This window comes from Penicillium macrosclerotiorum (assembly GCF_028827735.1).
Source record: "Penicillium macrosclerotiorum strain IBT 26536 chromosome Unknown utg000007l_segment0_segment0, whole genome shotgun sequence".
Taxonomy (NCBI): Eukaryota; Fungi; Ascomycota; class Eurotiomycetes; order Eurotiales; family Aspergillaceae; genus Penicillium; species Penicillium macrosclerotiorum.
In genome coordinates this window covers 1,984,969-2,007,740 of record NW_026643086.1, presented here as the reverse complement: position 1 = coordinate 2,007,740, position 22,772 = coordinate 1,984,969, and the positions used below count along the sequence as shown (strand labels likewise).

Here is a 22,772-nt window from a genome sequence, read left to right as displayed (position 1 = left end):
CGCCGATGGGCTGTTGGTCTAGAGCTCAAGTTTTACTGCTGTTCGAACTATTCTGATATGGTACTTGTGCTCAAGTCACTTTGTCTCACTATTGTTTCTCGTCACTTGTTTCTGGTCACTCATTCGAATATCGGATCACTCCACCATGTTTCTCAATAAATTTGTGATTGAGGATCCACAAAATCCACTGACCTTTCGTGAAAGGAGGCATCGATCCAAAGCGGAACTTGAGACTCAGAAAAAATGCATCCGCGAGTTAAAGGAATTTGGGGGAGCCTGTCTGTGGTGCTACCGGAGCAAGAAGAAGTGTGGGCCTATTCGATCTTGCCCTTCATGCGTCCAAAATAAACGCGAATGCATTCGACACCCTGAGCAACTTTACTTTCCTGAGCCTGTGTCATTTTCCCAGAGCTCTGATCAGGCTGATGGCCCGTGTCAATCTTTCAACGAAGCTGTCGATACACTGCAACGGATCCGTCGCCAAGCCTTCCAAAGGGCGGACGTATTGCATGCTACGATCGATATTCGTGTTGCAGATGAAGTTCATACATGTGCCTTGGAGATTGCTAGCGGCGACAAAGACTTGAGTGACAGCAACAAGTATAGCATCGATCAATTCATATCTCATGCGAGCAACTCCGTCGGTTGCATTTCACTCGTAAGACTCGGAAGTCAATATCCGGGTCACGCTCTTATTCATGATGCCATCAGGATCGCTACCATGTTCTTTACCGCAAGCTCTCTGGCAAAATCCCGACTCTATTTGCATACAGCCGAAGCTGATGCGGGACGGCTAGTCATGTTCTCGATCTTGACCGTATGCTTCCAGAACATAGCCAGTCTTGCTCGGGAGTTCTCAGATCAATTATGCGAAGCCTTGAGACGAAAGGACACACATGACTGTTATTACAATGGGAAGTATCAACCGCAGACGGCAAACAGCCTAAGCCCTGTCTGGGTCGCAAATGCCCTTTATTACCGTGTCGTCTGTGCATTATTGGATCTGCAGACGACATCTCCAATCAAACATCTTTTTTCTTCCCTCAATGAGAACCTTCAGGCTGTTCGTGCTACGCTGTGGTCTATTTTGAAAGCCGTCTCCCCCCGCAAGCGGGCCCGTAGCAAAGAATCCGCCAAGAAGGTTATGAAGGAAGAAATTCCTCCTTTGCCGCCATCTATTTGCTTCAACTTGGTCTTTCACCTGACTCCCACGAGACAGTCTGTGGATGTCCCGATGTCTCATGGCGATGATCTGCTTTCCAACCAGTTCCTTTATATCATGGAGTCGGTCCACGCAAATGAAACCTCCAGTTTGCTCAACTTTGAGCCACATATGGCCCAGCCTGTTAATTTGGAATCAGCCGTGGCTGACATGGCTCAACCAGGCGAAGCGGGCTCATCGATCGACAGCTCGAGAATAGTGCCACTGCCATCAAATCCAGCGGCGATTGGATTCGATTTGCTGGACGAGGCTTTCGACCCTATGCGACCTGAGTCTTGGAGCTGGGGCTACACGACCTCTATTGACGATACATATGTCGAACAAACGCATGGCCTCATCGGGGCTTTGTAGGATGATAGTGCGCTATCGATGCATGTCTGTCTCCTGCGTGTTGGCGATTCATATCTTGCGTCGACAACGATTGACCATTGCTTTCCCTCTCTTTTCCTGTCTGAACCTTACGACCCTTTCCTGCCGTGGCTTTTTTTTTGTTCATGCATGTTGCGAGGTTGGTATAAATGGCAAATTCCCGGATCCAGGCGTACAGTGTTCTTCGACTCCTCTGTTGATGGAGTTCCTGTTCATGGCTGGTAGTTAGGCGTCGCTCTTTTCATTTTCTATTTGGCTCTGATTCAAGCCTACTTTCGCTAGAACACCTTCAATAAAATCCAAATTGAGAACAAGCTAGTTCCCTGTATTCTTCTGTAGTCTTTTGTGTTAGTTGCTATGACTAAAATAGAGAATCCATAGTTTGGCTCCATGTTTCTTCCCCATCTACGCCAAGCCAAAGCGCCGCATCAACCAAGCGGTGGCCTCCCGCGTCCCACGCGCGTCTCAGAATTCCTCTCCACCGCCAAACACCTCGAAAGCTCCACACACGCCCTCTGTCGCAGACTAATCCCTTCGATCATCCCCGCGATTGACATAATCTCCTTCGATTCAAGCTTAAACGAATCCAACCACTGCCGCCATGGCCTCGGGCCAACCCTTCGCGTCGCGCTCGTACGCCGGCACCAAACTTCCAGATCGCTCCGCCAACGCGAACGCCATGCCATTCAGCGCCTCATCATTCTCTCGCCATCGCGGCCTGGGGGCTACTGCTCCTGAATTTGGCGGCGCCGAAGGTCCCAAGCAATCACAGCAGGCCCCAGTGGTCCCGACCGCTGCGCAATCGCACGGCCCAGCACAGGATACGAATCCGCTCAGTCGGTTAACCGAAGAGCAGCGAGAAGAGATCAACGAAGCTGTAAGGATTGAAAACCCCCCAGCCCCTAATCTCCCGCTCCCTCATTTCTACTCTACGCCGAGTCCCTTGCATCGCAAAGTCATCATCTACGCTCTGAAGGAAGACGCTCATGGTCCCCGGCAAAACCCACACTGCGCCCCCCACCAATCCCCATTTGCAAACAATAAGCACAGAACCAAAGCACGAGAAAGGAAGAAAGACCAAGCTAATCTCACTGCTCATCTCTTCCCACAGTTCACTCTCTTCGACCTCGACCGCGACCGCCACCTCGACTACCACGAACTCCGCGTCGCCTTCCGCGCCCTCGGCTTCACTCTCGCCAAACAAGAACTCATCTCCCTCCTTACAACCTACGGCGTCCCACGCCCCCAAGTCCAGCAGCAACAAGGCCACGCCAATCCCCCGCAAGCGCCGAAGGGCAATGCCGGCGCAAACCCGCACCACCCGTCTAACCTGCTCATGCCGTTGTCATCGTTCCAAGCCGTGACGGCGTTGAAGATCCTCGAGCGTGACCCGCGCGACGAGATCCTGCGCGCGTTCGAGCTGTTCGACGAGGGTGGTAAGGGGTTCATTGATCTGGAGGATTTGCGGCGTGTAGCGCGGGAGTTGGGCGAGACAGGGCTGGAGGAGGAGGAGTTGAGGGCGATGATTGAGGAGTTTGATCTGGAGGGAGCTGGGGGGGTGACGAGGGAAGCTTTGTGTGGGGATTTGTTGGCAGTGAAAGGGGAAAGAAAGAGAAGGAGAATGTGTGTGACGAGGGAGGACGTTCGTATGGACGGCTGTGCTCTTGCTGCATGGGGGTTTTTACGGTGTTGGGCTCTGGTGCTTTTTTACTCTCATTGGTTTTTGGCCGACTGGTTCTTGTTTGGTATTTCCACGGTGTTTTGTCTATTTTTGTAGTTTGAAAATTTTCTTTCCATATCAATTTTTTTTGAGACTACTCAGCTCTCTCTCTTTAACTGAATGTGAAGATAAGATATCGTATTGTGAGAAGACCCCCGAGTATATCAAAATATGAACTAAATGTGTTATTTCTGGACCATTCGTCATCGATGGTCTCTAGGAACAATTCGACAGCCGCATCCACTTAGATTCATTTCGTAAGCCGACGCGCGACATTAAGAGTAAACAGTCCAACGTATACTATGCAGGAAAAACAAGCCATTGCACCAGGCAATATCTTCGAGAATATGAAAACCCCTCGAGCATCTTGGAACGCTTGTGTCGCAAAAATCGAAAGAAGATCCAATACATCGATCAAAAAATGAACGCCATTCAGCCCAAGCAAACCCCAGCCCTCCTCCAAATCCAGACTTGGCGCAATGCAGATATCATGATAAAGCCTTAAATAGCGTATAAAAACCCGCGGAATCAGTGGGAAAATGCAAGAGCAAGAAGAAAATAAAAATTGAAAAGGTCAATTAAAAAGGGTCATCAGGCATAACGAGGAGGCGGGGGCACATTCGGATACGCATTAGGCTGGCCGTACCAACCCATCGGAGGGCCGCGCGGCGGTCCTGGAGGCGGTCCTCGCGGGGGTCCAGCAAAGCGACCCATGGCTGGTGGAGGTGCCTTGGCGATTCGGCGTCTGGCATTAGCCATACGACACCGACTGATGAGGCAGTACAGCAAAGCCAGCACGATGAGACTGCCAACGCCGACACAGACGCCGATAACGAGCTTCTTATGATCTCGGACCCAGCCCCCGACGGATGAGCCCTTGCACTGTCCGCTGTAGCATTTGCCGCCGGAATCACAGGGTGTGCCGTCAAGGTAATTCTGGTTCAATCCGATGCAGGTGCCAGCGGGGTATTTGGTGACACCGGCGGGTGCAGCGCAGACGAGACTGCACGAGGGGTCGACGGTGTTTTCACAGGCCCAGGTGTTGTTGCTGTTGACCAGGGTACCCATTACACTTCGACACTGATAGTCGCGGCTGGTGCATTGGCCGCTGGCGCAAGTCAAGCCCTGGCCGGAGGAGCCACAGGAAGAGCCATCATCCTTGTACTGGTCGTCTGGGCAGGTGCTGGAGTTGCCAGTACATGTCTCGGCTATATCACAGACGCTCGTGCTTGCGCGGCATACGGTGCCCGCCGAGGTGTACTGGCAACTGCTGCAACAACTGTCGTTGGAATCATCGCAGACAGCATTATTCTTAAACTTGCAGGTCGTCGCGTCACAACAGGCATTATCATCACAGCCCTGTTCGCCGCCACAGTCACAGTCCTCGCCAGTCTCTACGATACCGTTGCCACACGTGCTGCCGCTAATAGTCACGACGCCCCGGTTATCAGAGAGGCAAGTCGACTTGATGCTATTGCGGCCGATAGCGGAACAGATATTACCGACGGTACACTCGGAGAAATTCGTCATGGTGGACTCGGCATACGGGTTCATGATATATTGGGCATTGGCATTGCAAGTTGACGAAGTGAGGGGGCAGCACTGAGAGGATTCTTCTAGATTCTCCTTGCAGGTCTCTGTGTCGCAATCGTGGACAGCCCCAAAGGTATGGCCTGACTCGTGGGCGAAGATTTGCCAAGTTGAGCCTTGGTTGCCGACGACGACGTTGGCACCCGTCACGGAGCTAGAGCCAGAGCTGACCAAATCAGAGTGACAGAGCCGACCCAGCCACGAGATTCCAACCTCGGAGCCAGTAGGACATCCGGTCATGAGGGTCCAGTAGGCATTGCTATCGGCGTTGTCAGCACGCCACTTGGAGAATTCATTCAGTCGCCAGGTAATATTGCCGCCCGCACAGCCAATATTCCACGGGGTAGCCGCTGTAGCAGTGGTGGGACACGAGACATCGTTGACCGTGAGATTCCGCAGGCCAATCGAAATATTGAAAGAATCTTCATAGACGGTCGATGCGGTGTTGACCAGATTAATGACAAAATCCTTGGCTGCATCCTTGGGCGTGGAATTCGACTTGAAATAGCTGGTCATTTCACAATCCGTGGCCACGCCGATCAGCGCCACCTTCTTGGTCTTGGGACACCCGGAGGTATCGCCAATAGTTGATTTCAGGTTCACACCGGCGGTGTTGCCTGACACTCCGCCTAGATCATCACTTTGGCGCCTGGTCAGACCAAACAGAGAATTCAGCGAGGCGACTCCCCAGCGGTTACCCGCTTGCTCGAAACTAGTGGGGAAGAGTGCATTGGTCAGGTTGGAATTGTAGTCGAGCAGCTGGGCGGTGCAGCCTGACGGGTCTGAGAGGGATCTTTTCAATTCGGTAGGGCCATATCGAAGCATATCCGTGTCCCGATAGACAATCATGTAATCGTTGCTACGGTGCTCGATGTCCGTGTCCATTGGCCGTTTCTTGACCAAATAGGTGGACTGCAGCTCGATATGGTGTTTATTCTCGCCAATGCTGAAGGCGCCCTCGAAGAGCGGTTCTGGACCATCGCGGGTGACTGTGATTCGAGCCCAGCCTGTCGGAGTCCATCTCCCCTTGCCCGAACCGACCAGAGCTCGACCACGGAAGACTTTATGTTCATGTCGGTGGATTGGCTCGCCGTGCCACTGTCCGTCAGTGCCAACATACTGCACATATGCATCGTCGGCGAGAATATCAGGGTTTGGCTCGAGCTCAAGCTTTATCCGCTTGTCATGACGACGCAATTCGAATGTGAGGTCAAAATGGTCCAGGTGACTGATTTGGTGAGATGGCGTGCGGATGATGGCGTTCTCAATAGGTGTGACCTGGCGAATGGCTGCTTGCGCTTGAGATCGCGCTAGACAAGAGGGAACACCAGGGCAAGTCAGTCAATCCGGCATGTGCGGTGGTGGGTAGGTTGCCCTGGTGGCATCGCGGCATTGCGGGCAGAGAGACACACGTACCTTGGATCTGCGGGAAAAACGCCGACACGGCCGCAATGAAGGGCAGGACGCTCGAGGTGAACCTCATTGCCCGAGACTAGCGAGAAACAAGGAGGGGTGAAGAAAAGAGGGAGACACCGAGGCGACGAAAGGGAAAGAAAGGGTAAAAAAAAAACAACGATCAGGAACGGGGTCCAAGGGTCTACCGACAGGCAACAAACCCAGTTGCAACCATGGGGAAGCAGCCTCAGGGATCGCAAGGGTCCACCCGTCGGAGATATCGGGATCGGCAGGGCCCCAGTCAGGGTACCACTGATTCACGGGACGACCGAAGCAACGAAGAGACGAAGAGACGAAGAGACGAAGAAGCAAAAAGCAACGATAAGGCAATAGGTGAGGAAGAGAGAGGCGAAGTTCCAAGTTCGTCAGCGCAGAAATGAGGAGCGAACGGGGATCGCCAAGCACGCCGGAATCCAATGGCCGACAAGGCGGGTCTTGGCAGTGCTGAGACACGACCGAAATAGTTTGAATTTGTATATCGTCATCCGCCGCCGCATCTGATACATGATACAGCGGGATCATGTTGATGCGCCTCTCTTTCTTTCTCTCTCTCTCTCTCTCTCTCATTCTCCCGCTCTTTCCTATCCAGGGTCTATACAGGGGCTCACCTCAGAGTTTCTATCGCGTGGTTCCAGATTCCTGATGGTACATTTGATGCGCCAATCGAGCAAAATGCGGGATCAGGGCTCCGCACTCTGCACACTCGAGCATGACCGTTAAGGGTCTTGACGCTTCCTCCTCGTCCTCGTCCTCCTCCTGCCACTCCCCATTACCCTCCGCCACTCTCGACCCGGTCCCTGCACCAGCCCCAGTATTAGGCTGCTGCGTTTCTACGTCGCTGGGTCCCTCCTTCTTGGCTTCGGTGTACATGTCGTCCTGTATTGTCCAGTCCCGGAGCACTGCCTCCTGCTGACGAAACATCTTCCCAATATCCCGCCCGCTGCTCTGTTTCTGGTCCCCCGCACTCTCCACTAGGTTTGTCACCGCGATATTGATCAATCCCAGATCCCACCCCGATGTCCGGTCCGGGTGGAGTTTGCGAAACATGCCCAGCACCACTTCTTGCACCAGCCGCTCTGCCAGCGCATCCAAACTCTCGTCCACTAGGAAGATGAAGCTGGGTAGCGGCGCCGACCGGGAGATGCGGTTGGCATTGTACGTCCGCACCCCATCGGTTTCTGGGAGATTCCGAGGCCTTGTCGACAATCGGACGGTGCGCGGATGAGCCAACCATCGGCGCTGCGGCTCATCCGGGTCCATCCGGTCAAGCAGATCCGTCCTCATGCGCCGAAGCAGACTCCGTGCTAGCACCACTAGCTCGCGGCGGACGCTTTCCACACTGTCCAGACGCCCGCGCCCGTATGAGTCCTCAATGCTGATCTGGGTCGGCAGGTCGCGCGCCTCTCGCACGTCGGTATTGTCCACCCCGTGCAGGATATTCCAAACCTTTAGGCCGATGCCTTTGGGTGCACCAGGCCCACCGAGGGTTTTCTCAAGCAGAGGCACACCCATGCCAGGGAATTGACGGACGTCCCGGACCGTGAGCTTCTGGTCGTTCTCCTCCTTCTCGTCCCCCGCGTTCGGCCCGACCACACGTGTTCGCAGCTTCTGGGCGAGCCGGGATCCGATCCCTGGGATCTGACGGATCTCATGGTCATCCAGAAATAGAGTCACGTTGCTGGCGGTGGCATGATCGGGGGCAGTGTACGGGGGCAGAAGCGTCGTCTGGCTGTTGGGTTTGTGAACGCTGCCGACTAACTTAGCGAGCAACTTGGACGTCGAAACCCCGCCCGTAGCTGTAAAACCCTTGTCGTGTTCCAGTCGGCCGCGCAAATACCCCAGTAGATGAGACGCCACTAGCAGCTTCATATCCAGCGAGGGTAAGTTCCCCGGCGTCCCGCTCGAGTCGGTGGTTGTAGAAGGATAGGTTTCCCCCAGATACCGGGTGGTATCGAAGGCGAATCCCACTGTCGGGTCGCTGCGATCTAGATGGAAGAATGCTGTCGTTGGGTTATTCGGATTCAAGATCTCCACATTGTATTCGATCATGTCTGTGACGTCGAGAAAAAGCTCGTCAAAGCCCAGCCGCTCCACACGCCCGCCCCAGATGAGGCTCCGCGTAAAGAGATAGAGCGACTTGGACGCGTCCCGAAATTTGGTTAGATCCTCGCCCAGCACGATGACCACATCGGGGCAGATGCGCTTGGCATCTTTGATCAACTGGAGCTTATGCAGACCTCGCCGACGAGCCTCGTAGTTGCAGGTCACCACGATTTGCTTCTGCTGAACAGCCAGCGGCAATGACTTGAGGGCCGGCTGCTCGACCTCGAATACGGACGCGTAGAAGCAGTCATAGTCCTGGACGACATGTGTTAGTGATCATTACCTGGATCGAAACCATTATATAGAGGGGGTGGGGTGATACCAGGTGGAGAATGATTCGTCGGTCATTGCGCACCGTTACAGCAGCCATTCCCGACTGGTATCTCCATGAGCGTGGATGAAGGTTTGCTTCAAATTATCCGGGATGTCTCTGTGATGACAGAATGGACTGCGAAAACTGGCCTGGAGAAGGACGCAGTGGGGTGGTTAATCGGCTGTGGCTGTTGCGGCTCCCGTGGCTGACCGCCCCCGCATATGCCACTGTTTTGGTGTCACTCGTTTGACTTTTGACTCCTCGGAGATTTGTTTGTACCTTCATCAACTCTGCCGCCCCTTATGGCTTTGAGGGACAAAATGAACGAATGGACTTTCTCCATACAGTCCGTGACTGACTAGGTCAAATTGAGTGGTGATTGCTCGAAGTCGGATTCAGGCCCGCCAGGCTGATTCCTTGCTCAAACTATATTTCGCTTGCACCAACGTTGCAGTCCATAAGTGCTGGACACTGACATCCACCAGTCGGCGGCTCGATACTGGACTCCACTCCCCGGATGAGAACCCATGCATCATCATGTCAGTAAAATGCGGGGATCTGGCAAATTTATCCGGAGATGAGCTGACGCTCAGCCGATTCTCGCTTCAACGGTTATAAAATCCCACAATCCCCCGCTTCCCAGCTTGCGGAGCCTACCAAGTAAGCAAGCATCATTGCCATTATAGACAGTATGACAGACCCGAGGTTCCCCCTGCCTGGCCTCGACCGTGGACAGCGCATCGTGGCCTCGGTCATCGAGGCCAGAGCACGCAGGCCCTCAGATCGTCCGTGGGTCTCGATACCCGTCAATGATCAAGATCTCTCGCAGGGATACAAAGACCTGAGCTTTTGGCAACTGAACAACTACGCCAATCATGCGGCGCAGTGGCTGAGCGAGAATCTTCCTCCCACAACAGAAAAATTCCAATGCTTTGCCTATGCAGGCCCCAAGGACCTGCGCTATCCAATTCTGGCAGTTGCGGCGGCGAAGCTGCAGAAAGTGGTACGTGATTGTCATCGGGAAAATGCAACCCGCGATTTTAAAATTAAGAAACAATAATGACTATCTAGCTTAGATGGTTATGCCATCTCCACTGATTCCACCCCCGGCACAGATGCGTATCTTCAACGCGAAGGGCTGTTCGATTTATCTACGGCCAGCGTCGTTAACAGACCAAGTGGCGAAGATACTGCAGGATGCCCCGCAGTTCCAGGTGCTCACGGTTCCTGAAATTGAGGAATTTATGAATGATGAAGAGGCACCCTCGTTTGTTTATCCCAAGACCTGGGAAGAGGGCCATCAAGACCCGTGGATGGTGTTCCACTCCTCGGGCACCACCGGTACTTTCTCCCAAGCAATATCCCACACTCGATAGACTGCATTCTTATTTCCTCCTCCGATAGGGAACCCCAAACCTCTTACTTGGACACAGAATATGGCGGCAACCACGGACATCATGGCTTCTCAGCCGGACCTCGAAGAGTCCGTGCTGCACCGTTTTGCCAAAAGTAGATGGTACACGCCGCTGCCCTCATTGCACGTAAGATACCCCTTTCTCGACTACTTCTCGAAGAATTGATGTTAAAATTCTGGATAAAGGTGGTAGGGACAATGATGGTCCTTGCGATGACGACGTTCCTCGAAACCACCCTTGTTATCGGACCCCCCATCCTGCCAACAGCGTCCCTGATCGTCGACCTTCTGCACTACGGACGCGTGGACGGCGCCTTCCTCACACCCGCACTCACCGAAGAAATGTGTCTGACCGACGGCGGCCTCAAAGCTCTCCGGAATCTCAAGTTCTTGCATTACGGAGGAGCCCCCCTCTCCAACAAGACCGGCGAGAAACTGATCTCGCACATCCAAGTCGTTCCCACAGTCGGCAGCAGTGAAGCGGGCCTGTACCTGACCCGCCTGCATGACAAATGGGATGCCTGGGAGTACATCAGCTTTCAGAAACACGCCTGCGCCAAGTTAGAACACCGGTTTGGCGGCTTACACGAGCTGGTCTTTGTCCGCCAGCCGGACACCATGGTGCCCATGATCTTCCAGATGTTCCCGGACCGGGATCGCTACGAATCGAGTGACATGCTCGTCGAGCACCCGATGTACAAGGGCTTGTGGAAGCTGATCGGCCGGAGCGATGACTGGCTGTCGTTTAGCCACGGTGATGGCATGCATGCTTCATTGGTCGAGCCTGATATCGAGGCTCACCCGGCCATCAAGTCCGCTCTGATTGGAGAAAACGGTCGTCCAGCCCCAGTGCTCCTCGTGGAATTGCTACCGGGCGTGGTCGCGGAGGACGGCAAGGATCATTTTCTGGCTTCTCTGCTTCCCTATATTGAAAGGGCCAATGAGCGCTGCCATGATTGCGTGAAGCTCTCTTCGGCTCGGTTGATTGTGGCACCGAAAGAGAAGCCATTTGTACGCAGCATCAAGGGGAATGTGGTAAGACTGCTGACGTTAGAGCTATATAAAGATGAAATCGCGGCAGTATTTGAATGAACATACTGGCACTTGCCGTTTAGAGATATCTTTCCATGGAATGAATTGATTACCTACATGTCTGCATAAGGAATGTGCTCATAGAGCTGCTTTGAAATACATTTATCTTTTCTTGGCACCCACCCACATCCACTGTGCCGGCGGGATATCAGCCGTGGTGGTGGCTCTGTCAAGTTCCCGAGACAAACGTGTCAAGACATTTAGAGTCAATCAGTGAATCTATTGTCCTGTGCTTCTAAGCTGAGTGATCTCCAGCCCTCTCCAGATCTATCCGATGACCGTAGCTCTGGTCTTCCATCGCAGTCAGATGAATTGCAAACCACAACATTCGTAATCAGATAATCAAGAGATTTGCGCCGAACTCAAGACCAACAAGAAAGACCACATGCAGTCGTGTCAATCAATTTGTCGACTCTCTACGTTGCTTCGCACCCACGATGAACTACATCTAGTCCATTGGGAGTCCTCACCCTTCTAGAAGCAAGCGCATTTAAGACACTCCTTCTCCGACGACTTGACTGCCACAATGCTCGCTAGTCTATTTGTCCACCATACAGGCCAACCCTTGGGACCTCTAATCTATAACTACGTCCCTAAGCTGAACTAGGGCAGTTCGCCGCCGCCATCTCGACCGAGCTAGAGCGTAAGCACTCCAAACCCCCGATGGATGAGTCAACGCATTCGTTTGCGCATGTACCTCATTGCATTTCCCGAACAATGTTGGAAGCTAGGTTCCCCCCCCCCAAGATCCAAGATCCAAGATCCGGTATCCCGCTGACACGATCGTGTCATTATATTCTAGCATTAGTCTGTGACGTAAGAAAGAAAGCCCACCTACGAAGCGTCGTGTTAACAAGCCCGGTGGAAGATGATCATGACCCTTGTGGAACGCAGATACGGGCGATCAATCCGTATTGCGCTTTGACGGGGGTGATCGACGCGATTGGATACGGGCACATGGAGGAAGGAAGGCATTGCCGTGCGGTGTTTCTTTTTAAGGTCAATCTTTGGCGGGTGGCCGCGGGGAGTTGAATGTCGCGATGCCAACTCAATCAGAACGCTGGGCCCGTTGGAGAGCCCACGGCTCTCACCGCGAACAAGATGCGCCTCCTCGAGTTGCGATCATTAAAGTATTTCTGGAACCCCGGGGTGGAGCCCGATGGGTGAATCTGCGCCGATCTCACGTAGGACGATGCGGACGTAGTGGAGATTGCGGCAGTGCGGTTGGGATACGGGGCCGAGGGGAAGCGAGTGGGAGTAATGCAGGAGCCTGAGAAGGCGGGCGGTCAGCCAAGGATTGGGGCCGTTGGATTGTTGTTGGGATTGGGGTTTGGTGGATGGTGTTTTGGTGGACGAAGAGGTCGGACGGAGAAGGCTGCAAAAAGGTTGGACGCGGAGAAATACGAACAAAAACAGTTCACGTCCACGCCACGGTCCAGGGCATCGTAAAAGCGGCTGTCGGCGGAGATATGGAGATGGACAGAGCCGCTTAATGTGGCGACATATACTCAAACAGAGTACAAACAGAGTAGAAACAAAACAAAATAGATCAAGCCTCAGGGCCCTCTGACATGAAACGAACCGAATCATCGCGAGTGATTTAATGGCGCGGCATATAGGCGACCCAGTTGGATTGTAGATTAGGGTCAGTGGGGATCGCACGGTCGGCTACCGGGCCCTAGATTGGATCCATACGGGGGGGGGGGGGGGGGTCCTAGAGGGTCTGGAATCGCTGGAAATATCTGGAATGTCGGAAATGTACGAGAGGATCTAGGGTTCGAGGGAACAGCATTCCGTGGCCGAGGACCAAGTACGGGCGGGTTGCGCTGTCCAGAGGCCACAGGAGGACACAGCATGATATACTCCATCCATGCCCTAACCCCCGTCCAGCTGAACTGGGCATCCGCGTCAGCTCGATCAATTAGAGCCTGTTTGAATCCTCTGCTCCTCCAGGCTGCACCCTATCATCGTTCATTCTGGCCATGCTAGCCATTGTGCCCATTCTGTCCATCCTTTCCCCCCAAGGGCTCGACCAGTCGACGATCCTCGTAGGCTCCACTTTTCTTTTCGTGTCGGCTTTTCTTTAAATAGCACGACCCTGTTATGGATCCCGTCAGCGAAACCAACAGGACTAAGTCGAGAACGGAGTATAGAGACCGAGGGCTATGGGGCTCAGCGTAGCCTGTCTTTTCTTATCCCCTCGAGGTAGCATGTAACTTGTAGCATCTCCGATGCTAATCGTGTCTGTCGCGTGTATCGTTCTATAGCGCCCGGGGTTTTATGGTTTTATTGTCTGAGAATCTTCCACGCTGGGAATCTTTTGGAATCTGGGAATTGGAGGATCTGATGGTCCTATGATCTGATCGCAGAAGGCAAAAACAGAATCGCGGCATTCGGGGGGGAATGGATATTTTTGCCTCCGCCCCACGTTCGGTCGTTACACCTGGCCCTTTTAAGATTATTTTAGAACGGGCAACGATCACAGGCGATCCCCATCTCCGAGTTGGGGCTGGCGGTGGCGTCAATAGTTTGCCCACCCCAAATCGCCCAAGGAAAATTCTGATAACCCCGGCTGTGAGACCACCGACTCCAGAGAGCCGGGAGACGCGAGACGGGATCGCAGAGGATCGCAGAGGATCACATATAGGGACCCGACCGGGCCCCATCTTCCCCGGCCCTGCCCAGCACCTGGACGTCCAGCATCTGCAGGAGATTCGGGGATTCGAGCCTCTCCGTCCACTCCGGGAAGTACGTGACTGGCCCCAGGCGTGCTCTTCCCCCAAACAGTCTCATCACGTCCTCCAAGCGCCGACTATTCTTAGCGCAAAACCCCACCTCGCTATAGTCCCCGTCTGATATTCCCTTCCCCCCTCTCTTCCTCCACTCTCTATACCACGTCATACTTCTCAATGCCCGATACCCGATGACTGGCCATCTCGATGACATTATATTCATCACCGACTTCGCCTGACCCGGGCTCGCAATCTACATGCTCATCAACAATGTCCTGTCTCTCGTCGGACTCCCGATCGATCACATCTCGTCCGAAACTCACCCTCCAAACATCCTCCCTGCCACGCACCTTTGGCTCCTCTAATACCGGTCTCTCCCTCTCCTTCGCAACCGCTCCAACTGCATCCCCCACGGTCCGCAATACCTTCAAGAATGCCTATGAGATCCCCTCGCCATCATCCGCGACCAGCTCGCCCTCCAAGACCCTCCCCAGCCACCGATTTCCCAGCAGCAAATCCCTCTCCCCGTATGTCCATTTTTCGAGCAACACCACCACCGCTACAAATAGCCCGTTCAGCTCGCGCAGTCCCTATCAACTTCCATTAGGGGTGCGCAGTATCCTGCGCAACTCGCCGATCGAGCGCGCCTCGCGAGGGAGTTCGGTGTCCACCAGTTCCACGGGCCCCGGCGGCGCAGGCGCACGCCGGGTCTTTTTCCCCGCCAAGAAACAAGTTAGCTATCGACATCCCCTCGAGGAGGTCATTCGCACCGACCAGTACACCGCTCAGCATTTGGATTTGCTCAAAGAAGACGACACTGCGGCCGGGGCAGTGCAGGAGGCACCCGCTCCGGAAGAACCCACCCCAGACTCCACCGAGGACGACGACTCGGACTCGGCCAGCCTGCTGTCCTCCTCAGAGACCAGCAGTGCCTCCAGTGATGATGTGAGCCTAGACGGCCAGGGCACTGCCGAGAAGGGCTTATCCAAGCTCGAGCGCAAAAAGCGGCGAACCCTCGGCGCGGAACGCCAGGTGCGGGCCGTCGCGCTGCTGGATGGCTTTGCGTCCGCCGACTATCCCTCAATACCGCCTACTCCGCGACATAGCCGGGTCAAACGACGCCGGGAATGGAAATGGACCTTGGGCCCTATTGACGGGAAGTCACAGGTGGAGGACGATCTCTCGATCTCGCCCGCGCAAATCGAACTTCCTCGCTCGCGCTCGCCCGTGCCAGTGGAGCCGCCGCCGGAACTCAATCCCCCGCACTGTGGCTAATCCACAGCTGAAATCTGGTTGAAAAAAAAAATCGCGACGATCACTTTACTTTTGCCTGATATTGGGCACCTGTTTCTCATGCGTAATGGCGATGCATATACATTCTCGACGCATTATGGCTGTGTTTTGACATCTTAGAGGCGCTTAAAGGGGGCCTGTCTTGGGGGCCGGTTTTGTCTTTTTTTTTTTTTTACTTGCTCCAGCGCACTGCTGTTACCCACTGTTACCCGTGTATTTGGGCGCATTGGCATCATTCTACTATCATGTCTACTCTAATCTCATTCTTGAACATACTATTTTCTTACAATTTGAACTATTTCTCGATTCAAATTTCTGAATTCTCTGTATTCTCTTCCTATCGTATCTGTACGGTTCAACATCCGTGTTCCCCTGGAATCCGGGTAGACGCCATGGTGGCCAGGTGCAGATGGACGAATAGTATCGACACACCGAACCGCCCTGGATGCAGCCACGGCGTCATGAAGGCCGCTTGAAGGCCACGAGATAACCATCATGCTCAACGAGATGGACGGGGATTGGTGAAGGTGATGTAGGATGCATAGATAGCCTGAAAAGGCCAGCGACCAGGATTTGAAGGCGCTGCCGGGGGCCAGCTAAAACGTCGTTGCCAACGCGGTCCATTTTTGTTGACGTTGCTAATGTTTTTAATCGCTCATAGACATCTTCAGGCAAATGCCAGAAATCAAAAGGAAAAAACAAAACAAGCAAAACAAAGGTCAAAAACAACCAACAGCGCTAACAATATGACAATCCTACGGCGGCTGCACTCCCCATTTTTTTAAGCCCAATATCGTTCGCAATTATAGCATTCTACCGTGCTACCGAAACGCCGACCAACACCGGTTGCTTTCCGAACCAGAGTCTCCATTTTTTTACCATTTCTAAGGGTGCAGAATGTGGAGGAGGGACATGGGAGAAGCCGTAGTCTCATACTACTTCATAATCCTAAGTACTAGTGTACAATCAAGTCGGAAGTATACAAACAACAACAACAAGGCATTGCTCACCAAACAGCCCAGCCTTCTTATGTCTCCGTCTCAACATCCGGCTCTCGGCCAGTCAGATCTCCAGCCCCAATCTTCTTCTTCATTTTGCGCAACGCAAATTTCGCCTCGTCCTTGGCAAACGCTGCATTACGCGCCGGCCGCCACTGCATCAATCCTCGTTGCTGCCGTTGCTCGCTGCGGCGGTTCGCCTTGTTCATCTGGATACTACTACTAGCCTGCGACGACGAGCCCGCATCCGTGCCGGAGATAGTCGACGGCCCCCTCGACAGCGCCTCTGTCTCAGACCCTTCTGACTCCTCCGAGCTGCCTTCCTCCTCTGCACCAGGCTGGCCCTTCAACGGGGGCGGAGTCACCGGGTCATGGTGAGGCTTCTCGCATCCAGGCTCGGCCACCTTACGGCCCGTAGAGTCGGTATATGCGCGCGGATCCTGCCCGAATGCGCCGCTCCAGTCGTGACCATCGCGGTCGATCCAGCGCCGCCGCTCTACTGAGTCCCTTTGCTTGAGGATATCTCGACCGTCAACAAGCGACTGCTCGTGCTTAGCTTGCACCTCGGGCGGTACCTCGGCGTGCACGCTGCGCGATCGCACCCCCTGCGCCAGACAGGCTTCCCATGTCTCGAAAGTCTCGCGTGAGTCGTTGTCGACGACAAACCGCTCGTGCGACTCGTCAATGCCTGGCGAGAATCGGCATTGAAGCTGCAGCCGCCCGACCTCCGTCAGGTCTTCTAGGCCCGGGACCTCCTTCGCCCGCCAGTTCTGCTCGGTGACGTAGTTCTGCGTCAGTCGCGCGCCGCTCTTGGTTGTCCAGATCGGCAGGTCGATGTCTGTATCCTCATTGTCGACAAGGTGCTGCAGCCAGAGAATCGCGTAACCCGCAGCCGCACGCTTGCCCTGTGTGTGCAATTCGAACACAATCGGCGAACGGTAGCGGTGCTTGACCGGCATGCGCAGCGAGTCGCGGAAGCTCTCGTCCGAGGTGTCATAGACCACGTCGCTGCCGTCGAGGCGGCCTACATGCCGCGTGATCTTGCCCGTGCTGCCACCGGTCCGCAGCTTAATCTTGGCCTGCCGGCCGAAGTTCTTCGCCACAACCTTGTGGCCGACGAATTCGAAGGTCCCCACGTCCCAGCCCAGCATGGTCGGCGGAAGTTTTGTCTCGACATGCCGGAACAGGATCGAAATGCGGATGCGCCCGAAGCCAACGCCGCCGTCCAGCGGGTACCATCTCGTCACCTGGGAGCTGGTTTGGAGCAGGTCCGACAGTTTGATCGGCACAACGCCCAGAATGGGGTCGTGTTCGCGATACCGCTGGTCTCGCACTGTGACAGTGACAACGGCCGATCTCCAGTCGCGAACGAATCGCTCTGTGCCGGCGTTGAAAATTGGCTTCGAGCTCACGGCTTTAGACCGTGTGCGGTAGATCTAGAGAAGCAGAGTGTTAATGATATGCGAGCTCCCTTGGATATAAAATATTCTGAAACCTACCAATTGATCATTCAGGAGAATCTTGCAGTAGCTTGTCGGTAGATCCCCACCTTGCTCTTCTGTGTTCTCGCCGAAAGGCTTCGCGGGTTCATACTCCTTGCCCTTCCGGTTCCCGTCGCTGCCCTTGATATTCGCCAGCTGGAGATTCACAATCTGGTGCACGACGATATGCACGATTCCACTGGGCCAGATTGGATCTGGCGGCGTGTGCATGACCGCGTCCTCCTCTTCAGTATTGATAGTGCCTTTCTCATCCTCAAAGGTTGGGTTGCCCTTCAGGTTCTCAGGTAGGTCCTTCTTCTTGCCGTCGGTACGCAGCTCCGGGCGTAACTTCGGCTTGCCGAAGTATCCGACTTCCCAGTGCAGTTGGCCGGGCATCTCGCTTCCCTCGTCCAGGCCCTGGAGCTTGGAGACTTGCGGGTACATACGGCTGGGATGCTGCAGCATTTCCCGAATGGGCAGCTCCACCTTGCCGACAATATCATCGGCGGTGTTCCGGTCCGAGTCCCACAGCTCGACGCTGAGGTTTTCGTTGGCCTTGATCAACTCGGGCGTCACGAGAAGCGCGGCAGTCTCTTCCCAGATCGGATTGAGGTCGTCGGTGATCACGCGGGTGCAGTACATGGGCTTGCCGTACTTCGAGAAGGAGAGATTGATGTACGGATCGCTGCCGCCACCCTCGCTGCCCCGGCGATCCTGCTTGCTCAAGCCCACGGCGCGATGGATGCGGATCCACATCACGCCCAAGGCCAAGGTGTCTTTGTGGATATCGTCGCCCTTGAGCATCATACTGAGGTCCATAGTCATCGACTTGGGCGCCGCAAACATAGCACACGCCGCGCCGATCGCGGAGTTGACAAAGTTAGAGATCAGAGGCAAGTTGAGGACGTTCACACCTCGCCGAAGCATGGGGACACAGCCAGCCCGAACATGGGGGATGCCGACTAAGCTGAATGTGAGTTCCTTCATAAATGGCGGCTCGGGCATCATCTGCAGCCGCAGTCGAACGGTTCCAACCAGTTCAGTCAACTCGACGAACACAGGGAACGGCACTCCGAACAGGCCGCGGATACCCAGGTAAAACACGAGCTGCATGTGCATGTTGCGCGCTTTAGATGATGCAGATCCGCCACTCGGCTTCGCGTGGTATGCAAAAGAGGCCTCCATGTTGTAGTAACTGCCACCTTCTTCAGTCGCCGCAGCTTCTTGAGGGTCCTTATTTTTCAGGTTATCCTGGTGGATGTTCTCTTTCAGGTTTTGGACATGATCATCTGGGAGAGCTCGCATACTGAGAATGCGGAATGGGTTGTTGCCCTGGTCAATTTCGGCGATGCGGACGTTCTCCACGACTTTAGGCGCCGATGCCTGCATAATATCCTCAATGGTATCGGCCATAGGAGTCAGCATCTCAGGATTCATAAGTCCCCACACGACGCCGAGAAAGCTGTTCATCCACTCAACAGATTCTGGCAGAAGATTTGCAGTGGCCTTTTGAGTAGAAACGTTAGTTTCTCGTTCCATTTGGGAGCCGCTTATAGAGGGTTACAGACTGTTTGGCCTCGGAGCTGCTCGCTACTCCATTCCATCTCCTTGCCGCTCTTGATCACCTCATGCATCCACAGCCACACGCCACTTGTGATACAGGCTGCCAGTGGAATGAGACCTAGCAGGGATCCCCCGAAGAATCGGCCTACAATGATTATGGCAGCGGGTATGGCAATACAGAGACCCATTGCACGTTTCTCCAGCTGGTCAAACATTGGCTGGAATGATACTGTTGGGGTAGGGTGGAAAAGCACATTGGTCTTTTCACCACGAATAGGAACGTCTGATGTTGTTCCCTCAGCAATCGGATCTGGAGGAGCCGTGATGTCTTGCTTCTCCTTGTACACGGAGAGCTCTTGATCCTGGCTCGTTTGGTGTTCCTATGCATATATTGTGAATATCACGGAGCCAGCTCTATCTTCCCGACTATGAGGGCACACTCACGGTATGTTTTCCCAGATTGGCATTGGGAACGGTCAATTTCGGGTCTTTGACGGCTTCCATTGACGACGGCTCTTGATCCTCTACCCCGATCTCCCTGCCTGTCGTTGGATCAGTCACCATGCGCACATTAGCCTGAGAGATCTCTCGAGCTTGGTGAGCCATCACATCCCCAGGCGACTCATCCCGTTTCTTGCCAGCCCTGTCCTTCTTTTCTTTGCCGATGGCATTTTGCTTCTTGATTCTGTTCTGCTCGTCAATTCTAAGGTCTCGCTCTTTCTTTTCTCGGTCCAGATGCTCGACAAATTTCTGGACAGTAGGAATAGGATTTGCCCCACTCCAATGCTCGCCGATATGATGGCTTTGGGCCTCTTCAGTCTCTTGTCCTGATGATGGCATTGTGTCCACAAGTCTATCACCAGTGCGATAGATTCAGTCAAGTAGTAAGGAGTAATTGCAGGCGCTGGGCAGAGTAAACCGGGGGCTGTAGTGTAGGTGTAGAGGATGGCGCAGGAATTCCTTCACAACAACCCCCGCTTTGACGGTGAGTCTAGATAGAAATTGAACTAAATGATCGGAATGCTTTCAATCACGATCAATCGCGATCATCTGTAAAAAAAATATCGAGCTGGAGGTAACAGATGAGCTTGTAAAGCCTGGGCGGACAGCGCAGCTGGGGAGCTCCAGAACTACGTCATCGCTGAGCGGAACCCGGGAAGTGCTACAATGACGATGTCAAACGCGCTGCGATTCGCTGGTCAATTGTTAATCTGCGACTCCAACCCCATAGACACTGACTTCTCTTCCCCACATCCACTGACTTTTCCCACTGAGCTGTTAGCTGCTCCGGCCAGCGCAGCGGAATCCCAGCCTTGGCATTCTGAACTCATAGAATCCACCCTATTGTACAAAGTCTTCTGCAGGATCGCTACGGATAACTAGCTGACCTTCGAAAAATCAATCGTTGAAATTTGTGATAGTAACATGATCCAATATACCTCTCTTGGAAATTGAACCTATCTTCATTATTTGTAAGGACTTGCCATGATGTCACCAGAGGGGCTTGTCATGATGCATGCCAATGTGAATGAAGCACAGCATGCTCTGCTTAACCAAGGAACCCTTCGCATGTCCATCCCTGGAGCAAAAAACCCAGATACCTTGTTGCAGGTTCGTCATAACGAACCAACTTGTACAACCACGAGGGCTCGTCAAATCAGATTTGATTCTCCGGGTGCGGTCCCTAAAGCTAGCGATCAGATCTTTTTGGTCGGATCCTAATGATCAACTACCAGATATATGGATGACGGGGTAGCCAAATAGGCTGTAAATGTTGCTTTGTCTAATGTCAATCAAACTTCGATGTATCTGTACTGTGAGAATATCTTCGGGCCTATTTAGAGCTTCTTGTCTGCACTAGACCAGCAGTGGCGGTCCGACTCATATCGAAGACACTCTCAGGTCTATCTTTCTCTTTGCAATTATACTTTACTTAATAGAAACACTGGTTTTTTGCTATGTCTTGGGATCACCATGTAATTGGGAAGGAGAAAGAGGAGTACATGGAGATATTTAGTCACCGACAATGGGCCAGAATATACATATATAGCCAGCGTTGTGCTCAAGAATAATTACATTGCCAGTAATCGCTTTTTCTTTAAAAAAATAATGTCAATAAGCAAGAATTTTGTATCCATCAGAGACAAATATTTACTTATAGTATGCTTACTTCACATTATTCTGCGAAGCAGTGGAGGTCCATGTTCTTACCCACAATGATGATAAAGGTGAAGCGGGAGAAGTTGATTGTCTTATCGCCACGGGACTTGCTCAGCACTCCCACCTTGCACCTCACCTTTGCACCGGTGGTCACGACGCGGCTCCATAAGTTCTTCTCAACTGATCCGCCACTCTCACAAGCCATTTAAATTAAATATTGCATTTTTTGATATCTGATACAACCCTGATGTCTGCACCAGAAGAGTCCCCAGCCCAGCGCGCCGCTCGTCTACGACGGGAGCGACGTGAAGCCAAAATCAAGGAGGGAGGTTCAGCGCGCCTGGATAAGATCACCAGTCTTAGCGGTCGCACTCCCCAAGCAGGTAAGACATTATATCTCCAAAGAACCATCTATGATTTTCTGTCAAGGAATCTTTTGTTTTTGCCCGCCCGAGACAGCCAATACAGTATGTGTGCATAATGCTAACCACAGTAATAGCCCGCGAGGAGGCCTCGCCATCTCCTCAGAATGCAATCTCGCCATCCCCATCTCCTATTCCGCAGAACCGTACCATGCCCGCACCTCAACCGAATATGCAGTCCGCAGAATCCCTTCAGGCGCAGCAGGAGGCATTCCGTGCCATGCTTCGGCAAGCCGCACCAGAACAAGGTCAGGACGAGGATGTCAATGATGCAGAGGACCCAACGATAAAGCTTCTCAACTCTCTTTTGGGCGCGATGCCAGGTGATTCCAATGGTTCTCCCCTTGGCACCCAAGGTGCTATGCCTGAAGGACAACCCGGGCTTTCACCGGCGGCGATTGCATCGGCGCTGGGCTTGCCGCCCTTTATTGCAAACATGATAGGTGGTGCCACTCAACCGCCGACTGAGAAGGAGCAGAAGACCGCTCAAGTATGGAAGGTTCTTCACATTATTTTTGCACTTGGGGTGGCGATCTATCTACTATTCATTATTGGCACATCTGTTGCGATGTTCGGCAGCCCACCCCCGAAGCCTGCTACTGCGCAGAATCCGTTCTTGATCTTCGTTACTGGTGAGATGGTCCTCACATCTGGCAGGGCACTATTTGGAGGGAAAAAGGGTGGATTGAGTATGGGCATTCAGGCCTTTAGGGACGTGATTCGAGATGGCAGTCTTGTTCTGTTTGTGCTGGGCCTGGGAGCTTGGTATCATCGTGAGTGGCAGGTCATCAAATTCTAAGGGTCGATATCGCATGTAATAAATGATTAGCGTCGCATAAGCATCC

General features: G+C 53.4%; 9 protein-coding genes across 9 annotated transcripts; 5 read left to right on the top strand and 4 right to left on the bottom strand.

Annotated features, from left to right (window-relative positions):
* Positions 1-145: 145 nt before the first annotated feature.
* On the top strand, positions 146-1,573 carry N7462_007552 (uncharacterized protein; the record flags this gene model as incomplete). Its single annotated transcript, XM_057079270.1, has 1 exon — positions 146-1,573. The coding sequence occupies one exon, from the start codon at positions 146-148 to the stop codon at positions 1,571-1,573; it is 1,428 nt and encodes a 475-aa protein (XP_056931940.1).
* A 619-nt stretch (positions 1,574-2,192) lies between these two features.
* cdc31 (putative cell division control protein Cdc31) lies at positions 2,193-3,368 on the top strand (the record flags this gene model as incomplete). Its single annotated transcript, XM_057079269.1, has 1 exon — positions 2,193-3,368. The coding sequence occupies one exon, from the start codon at positions 2,193-2,195 to the stop codon at positions 3,366-3,368; it is 1,176 nt and encodes a 391-aa protein (XP_056931939.1).
* Positions 3,369-3,902: 534 nt separating this feature from the next.
* On the bottom strand, positions 3,903-6,384 carry admB (uncharacterized protein; the record flags this gene model as incomplete). Its single annotated transcript, XM_057079268.1, has 2 exons — positions 3,903-6,211; positions 6,318-6,384. The coding sequence occupies 2 exons, from the start codon at positions 6,382-6,384 to the stop codon at positions 3,903-3,905; spliced, it is 2,376 nt and encodes a 791-aa protein (XP_056931938.1).
* A 590-nt stretch (positions 6,385-6,974) lies between these two features.
* On the bottom strand, positions 6,975-8,829 carry N7462_007549 (putative DNA polymerase iota; the record flags this gene model as incomplete). Its single annotated transcript, XM_057079267.1, has 2 exons — positions 6,975-8,714; positions 8,782-8,829. The coding sequence occupies 2 exons, from the start codon at positions 8,827-8,829 to the stop codon at positions 6,975-6,977; spliced, it is 1,788 nt and encodes a 595-aa protein (XP_056931937.1).
* Positions 8,830-9,463: 634 nt separating this feature from the next.
* On the top strand, positions 9,464-11,278 carry N7462_007548 (AMP-binding enzyme; the record flags this gene model as incomplete). Its single annotated transcript, XM_057079266.1, has 4 exons — positions 9,464-9,775; positions 9,849-10,113; positions 10,177-10,313; positions 10,373-11,278. The coding sequence occupies 4 exons, from the start codon at positions 9,464-9,466 to the stop codon at positions 11,276-11,278; spliced, it is 1,620 nt and encodes a 539-aa protein (XP_056931936.1).
* Positions 11,279-14,280: 3,002 nt separating this feature from the next.
* Positions 14,281-15,285, top strand: N7462_007547 (uncharacterized protein; the record flags this gene model as incomplete). Its single annotated transcript, XM_057079265.1, has 1 exon — positions 14,281-15,285. One exon carries the CDS (start codon positions 14,281-14,283, stop codon positions 15,283-15,285), a length of 1,005 nt encoding a protein of 334 aa, XP_056931935.1.
* Positions 15,286-16,330: 1,045 nt separating this feature from the next.
* N7462_007546 (C2 domain protein) lies at positions 16,331-20,185 on the bottom strand (the record flags this gene model as incomplete). Its single annotated transcript, XM_057079264.1, has 4 exons — positions 16,331-17,737; positions 17,801-19,288; positions 19,351-19,725; positions 19,790-20,185. The coding sequence occupies 4 exons, from the start codon at positions 20,183-20,185 to the stop codon at positions 16,331-16,333; spliced, it is 3,666 nt and encodes a 1,221-aa protein (XP_056931934.1).
* A 1,336-nt stretch (positions 20,186-21,521) lies between these two features.
* N7462_007545 (uncharacterized protein) lies at positions 21,522-21,710 on the bottom strand (the record flags this gene model as incomplete). The annotated part of the gene is made up of 1 exon (XM_057079263.1): positions 21,522-21,710. One exon carries the CDS (start codon positions 21,708-21,710, stop codon positions 21,522-21,524), a length of 189 nt encoding a protein of 62 aa, XP_056931933.1.
* A 42-nt stretch (positions 21,711-21,752) lies between these two features.
* N7462_007544 (uncharacterized protein) lies at positions 21,753-22,726 on the top strand (the record flags this gene model as incomplete). Its single annotated transcript, XM_057079262.1, has 2 exons — positions 21,753-21,888; positions 22,005-22,726. 2 exons carry the CDS (start codon positions 21,753-21,755, stop codon positions 22,724-22,726), a joined length of 858 nt encoding a protein of 285 aa, XP_056931932.1.
* Positions 22,727-22,772: the final 46 nt, after the last annotated feature.